General features: G+C 38.9%; 1 protein-coding gene across 2 annotated transcripts in view; it reads right to left on the reverse strand.

Annotated features, from left to right (window-relative positions):
- Positions 1 to 12,021, reverse strand: part of arhgef4 (Rho guanine nucleotide exchange factor (GEF) 4) — a 182,463-nt gene that overhangs the window by 24,029 nt on the left and 146,413 nt on the right. For both annotated transcript variants that reach the window (XM_038723510.1, XM_038723517.1), the window contains one exon: positions 10,434 to 10,585. In XM_038723510.1, the coding sequence (XP_038579438.1) occupies positions 10,434 to 10,585 (152 nt within the window). The remainder of the gene's footprint in view (positions 1 to 10,433; positions 10,586 to 12,021) is intronic.

Raw genomic sequence — 12,021 nt, forward strand, 5'->3', positions numbered from 1 at the left:
GCGCTGCATTTGATACCATTGACCATCAGATCCTACTACAGAGACTGGAACATTTAATTGGCATAAAAGGAACCACTCTAAGCTGGTTTAAGTCCTATTTATCAGATCGATTTCAGTTTGTACATGTTAACAATGAGTCCTCCATGCACGCCAAAGTTAGTCATGGAGTTCCACAAGGATGTGTGCTCGGACCAGTCCTGTTCACTTTATATATGCTTCCTTTAGGCAATATTATCAGGAAATACTCCATAAACTTTCATTGTTATGCAGATGATACTCAATTATATCTATCAATCAAGGCAGATGAAACTCATCAGTTAGCTAAACTTCAAATGTGCCTTCAGGATGTTAAAACCAGGATAACCTGTAATTTTATAATGTTAAACTCAGATAAAACTGAAGTTATTGTTCTAGGGCCCAAGCATCTCCGTGATGCGTTATCTAAAGATATAGTTTCCCTGGCCTCCAGCACCACTGTGAGGAATCTCGGACTTTGATTAGGACATGTCGTTTAAGTCTCACATTAAGCAAAATTCAAGGACCACCTTTTTTCATCTACATAATATTGCAAAAATCAGGAACATCCTGTTTAAAAATGATGCTGAAATACTAATCCATGCATTTGTTACTTCTAGGCTGGATTACTGCAATTCCTTATTATCAGGCTGCTCGAAAAAGTCTATTAAGACTTTTCAGCTGATTCAGAATGCTGCAGCACATGTTCTGACAGAGATATCTGTTTTAGCTTCTCTACATTGGCTTCCTGTAAAATCCAGAATAGAATTTAAACAAATATCCCAAAATATAGAATTTTCTCTTAAACGAAAATCTCTTTTGCATGCCCTTTCTACTGCTTGCTCTTTACAGTGATGCTGAAGAAAAAAGACTCATAAATGCAAGTCACAGTCCCTCTAGAGCTCTGTGTTAGTCCAGCCCCTGACTCAATGGTGTGCTCTGGCACCGAGTGACTCTAGGGAAACCAATATGCCTTCATTGCAGATCTCAGTCTTGGGTAGAGGAAGTAAGAAGTATCTGACAGATCATATTCAGTTTTTATGTCTTGAAATGTGCGCAATTCAGTATTGTCAAACCAGTTACAGAAAAAAGAACCCACAGGGAAAATAAATATGGCTTACCACCTGACTGAAACACATTTATACACTGATGGCGCAACCATTGGAAGCAATTTGAGTGCATTTCAGAAATATATTGAGGTGGAGAAGTAAGAGGAATCATAAAGAACAGAAAGTTAACAAGGGGAAAGATATTTATTTTGATAATTGAGATTCTGCCTTGCATAAAGACTTGGAGATACCCCAGTCTCTTGAGATTCTATTTTATTTCTCTTTTAATACAATTCAATTTTTCCTAAACTATGAAATGACAAAGGTTAGGGTAAATGTCTATACTTGAAGGAACACATACAGGGATACCATACATGGGCATTCATAGTTGCTGAATTCAGAGGGAGAAATGCAGATTTGGACCAGTTTATTCTATATCCTGCCATATTTTGAAAATAATCAATAGGGTCTAAACATGTGGGAATGATTCCTGAATACTAGAAATAAATAGAAGGCAGTCATCTGCATAAAGCGAAAGATAGTGTCTAAATTGTTTGTAAAAATAGTTATGGAGGATATTCCATTGCTTTCTCTATAGGCCTGTGAACAGAGGCAAGCAAGGGCCCTGTCTTGTGCCTTGATGCAAAAAAAAAACAGTGGTGACTGAAAAGTTGCAGTGAGGACCAAGGCGGACATCTAGCTGGCCTTCTGACGCATAAAGATTACAACAAAATGTCTTCTCTTCCGAGAACACTTCCTCTTATAATACCTTTAACCCCTAACCTCTAACGTGCACTTCCCATGCTCTTCTTAATCTCCTTACAGTTCTTTTGTATTGATTGCACTATTTGTTAACTCTTACTTCTTCCCCTATAGGTATTTACCTCACTGATTATGTACGAGCTAATAGGTCCTTCTAGTGTTTATTGGTGCTCTTCCTAGTATATGTTGTCACTTGTAGATATCTTACTGCATTGATGCTTTATAAATGCTTGTATGTTGTTCCTCAAATGTTAAGTCGCTTTGGATAAAAGCATCTGCCAAATGAGTAAATGTAAATGTTAACGTAGTTAATTGTACAGGGTTGTGTCACAACTTCACCCTTTATTGTCTGAATAGCATTTATTACTGCTTTAGACTCACTTTGTTCATGTCTAGCCTGCTTGGGAGCTCACCATCAAAAGTAGTACCGTTGCTTTGTTCGGTGTATTCTAAACTCAGCCTTTTCCAACAATAAACTCGGATATTCTCCTCTAAGAGCAGAAAGTAAATTTGTGTTGGTAACTAAGGGTGTTGTTATTTGCTCGTGCTCTATTCTCTCAAACTCCCTCCCAGTTTCACTAAGCCGTCTGTTGTGCCCTGAATGTAAACTGGAAGCAAACCCAATACATACCGCATCCCCTTATAAAACACTTAGCTGCTTCCCATAAGATTTGAGCATTGTTGCAGCATTCTTTGTTGTTGTGGACAAAGTCACTAAGCTGTTGCTTCATATGTGATAAAAAGACAGTCTGCTCTTAAAGTTTGGTCCATTTTGACATGATAGCATCGCATATCAAAGGTGCTCTATTGTATTGAGATCTGGTGACTGTTGAGACCATTAGAGTAAAGTGAACTCATTGTCATGTTCAAGAAACCAGTATGAAATGATCTGAGCTTTGTGATGTGGTGCATTATCCTGCTGAAAGTAGCCATCAGAAGATGGGTACACTGTGGTCATAAAGGGATGGACATGGTCAGCAACAATAGGTAGGCTCAGGTAGGCTGACGCAATTAAACGATGCTCAGTTGTTGCAATAAAATATCCCCCACACCATTACACCACCACCACCAGCCTGAACGGTGGATACAAGCCAGGATGGATCCATGCTTTCCTGTTGTTTACGCCTAATTCTGACCCCACTATCTGAATGTTGCAGCTGAAATCAAGACTCCTCAGACCAGGCAACATTTTTCAAATCTTCCGTTTCAATCTTGTGTCAATCTTGTGTTCCACTTTTGGTGATCCTGTGTGAATTGTTTCCTGTACTTAGCTGATAGGAGTGGCACCCAGTGTGGTCTTCTGCTGCTGTACCTGTTTCAAGGTCTGACTTGTTGCGCATTCAGAGATGGTGTTCTGCTTACCTTGCTGGTAACGACTGGTTATTTGAATTACTGTTGCCTTTCTGTCATCTCGAACCAGTCTGCCCATTCTCCTCTGACCTCTGACATCAACAAAGCATTTTCGTCCACACAACTGCCGCTCACTGGATATTTAGAACTAAATCAGCAGCTTTTGAAATACTCAGACCAGCTCATCTGGCACCAACAACCATGCCACGTTCAAAGTCACTTAAAGTCCCTTTTCTTCAACATTCTGATGGTTTGAACTTCAGCAAGTTGTCTTGACCACGTCTACATGCCTAAATGCATTGCGTTGCTGCCATGTTATTGGCTTATTAGCTATTTGTGTTAACAAGTAATTGAACAGGTGTACTTAATAAAGTGGCCGGTGAGTGTATTATCAATCCTAGAAAAAGTTTCATGGCGGCCTGAGTGAAATGAATAAGCCTTCACTTTGCTATTACACTATAGGAGTCTGCCAATGCCAAAAAAGAATCATTACTGGAGAGTAGAAAATTGTTGTTAAATAAGTTTGGCGCGTAAATGCATGCTAATAAAATCCTTGCATAATTAACAGAGAGCAAAGCACAAATCTACCATTATTATCCATGCCTATTTCCAGAACCACTAATTGTAATTTTCCTTCTGCAATCAGCATACCTTAGGAAAACATAAAAATGCATTTCTGTCGGGGCATCCTGTTTCGTATAGGTTTCACCCTGTATGGCTATCACTAGTGGGTTCATTCCTCGCACGCATGCGTAACACTGAAGAGCTTTTGTCTACACCCATCAGTGGCATGGGCCACATCCACAGTCCCAACCTGTGTATAAATAGCTGTCAGACCAGGCAATTGTCTCTCATTTTTTCTTCAACGAACAGGAGTTGGACGACGTTTCCTTTTCATGGTCAGGCTTCATGCTGCTGTCCCACCCTTCCCAATGGTAGAGCCAAAGCACTGCTGTGGCCATGAGTGATGCTCCCAGGAGACCATGAGGTTTCCCTTTCCGCCTCCTATCTTCCTGTTGGTGGTGGGAAGGCATCTGATGGTTAGCCACTGTGGCTGATCATGAATTGCTCTTGCAAGGTGAAGTTAAAGTGTAATACTCCCAGAAAATAATACAGTGTGTCACCAGGACTCTGTCAGAACCGGGAGGCCAGACTTCCTGAACCATGCAAAGAGGGTGATTGTAGAAAGTCAGCAGTCTGATGATGAGGTTTGAGTTGAACGATGAAGCATTATTAAGAGTAAGCAGTGATGAAATTTAAGTTGAAACATTAATAAGCATCTTTTAAGTTTACAAACAAATTTACTGTTATGTCTTAAGTACATTTAATAGCAATAATGTAATTTTGCTTAAAATTTCACACTGGCCTCCTCTTTAAGTTTGTATTCAACATAACACCTTATTATCTAAATTAAAAGTACTTAAACAAATGTATATGTGACACAAAAAAGAAATTTATTATTTTGGTCGGTACAAAATATGCTTGGCTCTATGAAAATAAGCATATGAATGATTCTTTTAAGACATTTTACATGGACCTTTACTTGTCCGAACAGACAAGCGACTCGCCACAACCATATCAGATTAACAGAGAAGCCTCCTTAATGGACCCATTACAAGAGGAGAGGTAATCAATGCTATTAGGAGAATGCAGAATGGTAAATCACCAGGACCAGATGGGTTTGGTTGGAAAGTTTACTCGTTTAAATGTTGAAGCTGTTTTCTAAAATCCTGGCCACTCGGTTAGACGATCTTCTGCCGTACGTATTTTATACATTAGATATAGTTTAGGGGATAATTTCATGAAATGGGTTAAGGTCTTATACTCTGACCCTCAAACTGCTGTCCTGACTAATGGGTTAAGTCAAAATTTCCCTACTCATAAAGGCATCAGACTGCCCTCTGTTGCCTCTTTTTTTTTCACTTGCCATTGAACCATTGGCAGAAGCTATTGGTTTACAGGTGGTGGATAAACATCGTAAAATAACCTTCTATAAAAAAAGTCATCAGTTCCAGCACTAATTGGGATGATCAATCAGTTAGACATATTTTCTGGATATAAGATCAGTCTGACCCAATCAGAAGCTATGCCAGTGTGTAGTCTTACTACAATACCTAATATTATACAATTTTTTCCTTTTAAATGGTCTCCTTTGGGTTTTGCCTATCTAAGTGTTTTTGTTACCCCCTCATTCAATCAGATGTAAAAATCTCATTATGTTCTCTTGTTTGATAACGTAAGACAGGATTTGAATGTTTGGCTTAGCTCTTTCATATGGAGTAAGCGTAGACCTAGATTGGCTGTGTTGCAATTGCCTGGATCTATGGGAGGGCAACTTGCCAAATATAAAGACATACTAAATATGTGTCCATTTGAAGTATATGTCTGAATGGGTAAAGAACGATACTGCCTCAATATTAAATCATCATTATAAAAACACACATTGCAAGATATACTGTTTTTTAAAAGTTGTGAATTAGAGATATTTGTACCAACCCCAAAACAGTCAATACTTTGAAAGCATGGGGATCAGTCTGCTGTCTGTGACATTATGTGGATGTTATTGCCTGTCAATACACAGATGGTTAAAGGGTTATGGGAAAAGAAATTGTCTATTGATTACGAGGCATGGAGAAAGATATCCACTTACGCAACGAAAGCAAGACAGGTTAAAATCATTCATAGAATACATACAGTATCTCCTAATTGTAGACATTCATTTAATCCTGATTTTGGGCCTTCCAAGTAAACACATAACTCAGCGTCTAACAAAAGATTATATAATATACTGACATTTGCAGCTAGAAAAAATATAACATTACAGAGGGTTTAAGATACGATCCTATTTTTTACTACTTACTATCATTTCTTTAAGGCCGGCACAGATTGATATTTCAACTGGTTATCCTACCCAGGTTCAATTCTCCACTGTGACACATCCATCAATGTGTTCCTGAAGACACTTAACGACCTAGTTGCTCCAGAGGCGTGCAACCTCTGACATATATACCAATTGTAAGTTGCTTTGGATAAAAGCGTCAGCTAAATGAATAAATGTGATGTAAGCTTAAGATTAAGATCAACTTTATTGTCCCCTGAGGGAAATTTGTCTTGGGCATCAGTGCCACATGAGGCTGCAGTAAATACCAGTAACACATATGGACTTTACACTCACATACATCATACAATCCATACAATCAATTGTAATGGGCTCTCACTTCCCTGTGATCAAATATCATCTCTTTTGTTTTCAAATTATTAAGGATGAGATGATTCCTCACACACCAATCCTTAAAGAAGTCAATCTCCCTGTGATAAGTTAAAGGGCAGTTGCCAACATGCAATAAACTTAAAATAATTGTGTCATCAGAGAATTTTATGACATAGCTGTTGGGCTCACTACTTCTACACTCGTTAGTATAAAGTGTGAACAAGAGTGGAGAGCTGACAGCTCCTTGAGGTACCCCTGTACTACAATATTTCGTATTAGAGAGTGGAGCCTTTACCTTCACTTCTTGTGAACTGTTTGTTAAAAGAGAGTAAAACCATTTGATAATTAAAGGATTAACTTTCATGTCATCAAGCCTCTGAACGAGCAAATGAGGACGGAAAGTATCAAAAGCAGAACTAAAATCAGCAAATAAAACACGTGCATAAACATCAGTCTTCTAAGTGCTTCCGTATTAAATGAAACACTGTAATGACTGCATCCACAATACTAAGCCTCTCCTTATATGCAAACTGGAAGGGATCGAGACAAGGAGTTACTTTTTGTCTAAGTAGGTTCAGCATTATTCTCTAAAAGCACTTCATAACCTTGCATGTAAGTGCAACAGGTCTAAAATCCGAAATTTTTGGTACTGGGATTATTATAGACTTCTTCCAGAGAACTGGAACAGTATGAACGCATTTTAAGCAAGAAGGCCAGCAAACCATCTGGACCTACAGAGTTCTTGTTGCTAACTTTGCTAAAGATTGACTGTACCTGCAAAGTGTCAATTTTCTTATAACCTGGAATGGCATTAAAGACTTCCACCTTCGCTAAAGAAGAGTCGTTCAGTACATCATATCTTAGAAAGAAGTCATTCAAACTGAGTTTTGTTAGAGTTCATGTTAGTGATGTTTTTCATTGAATTCCACATTTTTTTATTGTCCAAGGAGCAAAAGTTCTGTTCAATGGCCTCTCTGTGATTTTCTCTGGCTTTCCTCAGCATCATGTTTAGTTCCTTTTGTGCTGCAGCCACCCCCAGCTGATGCTTGTTTTTGAAGGCCAGCTTCTTTTTATTAATACAGGCTTTCACTTCCATTGTGATATATGGCTTATTGTTGGGGAAATGCAAAACATCCTTTTTGGGGACAACATTATCAACACAGAAATTAATATAGTCAGTATTTGTTTCAATTGCCTCATTTAACTACAAAGTGTGGAAAATGCTCCAGTCAGTACTAGAGAAACAGCCTCTCAAAGTCTCTACACTGTCCTCAGTCCACTACAACACTGTCTTATGTTGTGGCTTGCTGGACTTAATAACAGATCTATATGTGGGTATAAGATGGACAGTCGAGTGTTCAGAGATGGCGAGAGGAGGAAGCGATTTAGCTTTATATGCACTTTTGATGTTGCCAAAACATTTGTCCAAAACCTTGTTATTACATATGCCACAATTGATGTATTGATGAAATCCAGGTAAAGCAGACTCTAGCCGACAGTGGTTGAAATCCCCGAGTATAAAGATAGGTGCCCCTGGAGTGCGCTGGAGTTGATTATGCACACATTCAGCTAGGAAATTTGCAGCTCTACCAGCGTTTCCACTGGTGGGGACATAGGCAGCGCAAATTACAATATTCCCAAACTCTCTTGGTAAATAAAAGGGTCTCATGGAAAGACAGAGCACTTCCAGATCCGGGTCGCATGAAGTTTCCATAATTGTCAGTTCTTTGCACCAGGAATCTCTCACATAAACACAGATGCCTCCTCCTCTAGTCTTCCCTGAGGAGACATCCCTGTTCGCTCGTACACAGCAGAAGCCCTCTAGCTGAAGCATATTGTCCGGTATATCCTTACGGAGCCATGACTCAGTTAAGACCATAATGCACGACTCCCTGTATTCATGGCAATAACGTGTATTGAGTTGTAGATCCTCCATTTTGCTGAACATTGACTGTACATTCCTCAAAATAATAGAAGGAAGTGGCGGCTTATTACCCCTGCGCCGGAGCCGCTGTCTGATCCCTCCACGCCTGCCTCTTTGCGCAGGTGGGGATTCCCTGCAGCAGCGTCTCTCCTGACGTCCTCCGGTAGATGAACCGGAGATATGTCTCCTCTGTGCTGGAGGGCAAGCAGGATCTCTCTGGAGTAGACTTGATGTTTTTCATTATGCATTGACGATTTAAAGGGTGGATGCAAACTCTTACACAGGAGTTCCCCAACCACCTACATAAGCAGTAGCAGTGATATAAGTAGCTTCAAGTCTCGGCTTTAACACAGATCCACCTTCCTTCGCTGTGTTTTGCTAGTTATGTTAATGTAATGCTGCCAACTTGAGTGCTATAGCTCCCAATCCCACAGTACTTGACTCGTTGAGCCCAGTAGCTACACTTGTGTGTAGGAGTAGCATCTAAAACACAAATGCCAACGTCTTCACAACACTATACGTACTAAAAACAAATAAAAACGAACAACAGTTGCAACAGTAGCAGCAGCAGCAGCAGCAGCACTAAAAACCCCTGTCGCCAGCAGGGCAGCACCAGTGAATATGTAATGTAATTAATACCTTACATGCACTCTTTACCCTAAATTTCTAGGGTTTGGGAACCCTACCTGAAGTATCTTGAACCTGATTTGTCTACCATCATCTTACAAGGAGTCTCCTGAGAGGTTCCTTTGGTATTATTTGACTTCCCTGAAACTGTGCATTTAGACCAAATGCAAAGCGAGGGTTCGGGGTGACAAATTTACATACAAAGTCAGTGCAAAGACGCGGAGAGACGTCAGGCGGTGCGGAAGATGTGGTGCAGAGGACACGCTGCCGGCTAAATAGTGAATCTCTGTTGGCCCGACAGACAGCTGCTGAGTGACTGGGAGCTGTGGAGGAGAGAGCGCCTGAGCTTTTGGACAAATAAACACCCGTAGTTGGAGTGGATTCTGCTGCTACAACTGCACCGTTTACTGGTGGGAGGAGCTCAAAGGTATCAAGTATACAATAATATAACACAGAAAATAGAAACACATTGGAGAAGCTTGAACCTGAGAACAACCACAGCTAAGAAGAAATGATTTAATGTTTTCAACAAATCAGGATTGGACTGGTATTAATATTATAATTTTAATTTAAAGTTTAAAAAAGTCTGGCAAAATATATCAATGTGAGAGACATTTCTTTTATATTACAATTTCCCCAAGGACAAATTAAGTAATCTTGATTACAACATTACAAGAACATTTGCAAATGATGGACTATCATGAATGAGCTAAAACACGATACAATGTTCCAGAGAGCTATGGGGGACTGCTGGTGGAATTGGTAAATATTTTCTGTTGGTTCGACTCATTTTACACTACATGTAGTGATTTTTTTCATTGCTAATATAAAAGCATTATTAATTAATTAGATTGATCTTTTATTGCAGTACCCTTTTTCATCTCTGAGTAATGTCTGCAAAGGCATTCCTTTCGGATGCTCCCACAGTATAAATGTATACAGAGATCAACTATTAATTATAGTGTGACTGTGAGACTTTGAATTAAGAAGCTTCATTGAGGTGCTGTAAGAATGCATCACTCTACTGTGTAAATCACATTTCACGAGCTTGTGCATGTGCAGAATCCAGAACAGGTATCCCTGACAACCAAATAACCCAGCAACCTCAGAGCCATTTCTAGCCCTAACAACGAAACAATTCATTTCATTCATTCTGCCCCCTCTATCTCTCCAGAACCTTCCATCATCGCTGCTCGAATATCATTTGGTGTAAAAAACATCTTAACCTAAAATAGCCATTTTCATTTGCATATCTAGCTTAATCACTTCAAAGCTTAAACCTAAACATTAACTATTTTAAAGCCACAATGGATTTAAAAGCAAATCCTATTATGGTACCCGCCAGTAGTAGAATAAAAAAAAAACCTGTGGCAAAAACAACACACACAAATACTACTATTTAATCTTCAACCTAAACTCACTTCTTCTGGGCCAATCATAGTACTTGGTAAAATCCATCATTTGTTTGTAGACATTAAATCTCCATATCGCCTACCTCATTGATGGCTAACTGCTCTCCTCCACCACCTCCCGGATGTCCAAAGCGATGTCCAGAACTCCGAAACTCTTCATACAGCAGATCCTCTTCACTGTCCAGCTCGTCCCCAAATCCTGCTTTCTCTGACGCCCCATCAGGAACAACCACCGCTGTCACAGAGAGGGGAGGACAGAAGAGAGACAAAGACAACACATTAATCTTATTCTGATAAACTGATTTACAAAAAGTCTAATGTGTTGACTTTTTAATCCAGCCTGAAACCTGGGGTGCTAAACCAGTTAACATTCTTCAACCGAGCAAATCAATAAATTACCAAATAAATTAAATAAATATTTCAGTGTAAACTAGGATGCTAGGATTGAAACTTTCTACAGGATTACTTTAAAAATAAAAAGGAGCGAAGAAAGTGGCTACCATTCAAAATGCATAATATATTACAGAATTTGGAGGAGGTCAATGCTTTTTGAGGAGTACATATTATAGTTTTTCTCAGTTGCTTTGGTGCATTAGAATCAGATCAGAATTGAAATTCTCAAAACTAATTGTTCAACCTCCACATCATCTTTTCACTTGTGCACATCATAAAAGCAACTTCTCATTATTTTGAACAAACTGCAAATACTTTCATGTATTGATGCAAATGATTATGTACAATATATATAATGGTGATAGTGTGTTTTGCTGTTTACTACATTATCAACTGCTTATGTCATGCTGATCACACATCACATGTATTATACCTGTATTATATATATTGTGTATTATACCACAGATCACATATATTATACCTGTCTCTGTTGAATAGTCTTACCTCCCAAAACTTCTAGGCATTAGTTCATTGCATATGTCACTACATAAAAAATGGTCGACCACGTTGTCAAAATCAAAATCAGGAACATCAGCTAAAGGGGTGTTTCCAATGCTTACATTTCTAATTTTGTCATTTTTACCGTTGTGCTATGCAATGCTGTAAAACAGAAACAGAAAATACTTACAGACTACATTATACTGACAACATGGCTAAACATGACCATCTTGTTCGTAAACAATGACATAAGCACTTGTCATTCTGATGTCACTGACAGGTTTACTGACCTAAATATTTAGACTAAGGATTTTTAGCAAGTTACACGCTTTTGCAGGTAAACCACTGTATTGTGCTGTAAGATCAGGTTTAAAAAATGTACCTACTGTTTTGCAAATTTTAAGGATGATTTGAGAAATGTACCAAAGCAGCTGAGAAAAACTGTTACAAGGAAGGGGAGGGAAAGGGGGTCGTGCGAGGACGGGATTAAGTGGCTCAACTACATAGGAGGTCACCTGTAGGCACAGAGAAACAATGTGGATTAAACATACAAGCACAAGTTACAAAAATGGACTCAATCAACCTATGTGGCTCCAAAGAGTTGAGATCATATATCCAATATGTTTCCCTTTTCAGTAACAGAATTTTGATATGTTAGAACAATGTGTACATCTACCACAGCTATAATTTCCATGTACCTCCATAGAGAGCCAGTTTGTTTCCTTGTTAGGTTCTCTATTCATAGATATTTATTAAGAAAGGTATATTTAATATATATTC

Source organism: Micropterus salmoides, unplaced genomic scaffold, assembly GCF_014851395.1.
Source record: "Micropterus salmoides isolate LMB-PRFRI ecotype aquatic unplaced genomic scaffold, ASM1485139v1 Ms_hic_scaffold_1, whole genome shotgun sequence".
In the NCBI taxonomy this organism is placed as follows: Eukaryota; Metazoa; Chordata; class Actinopteri; order Centrarchiformes; family Centrarchidae; genus Micropterus; species Micropterus salmoides.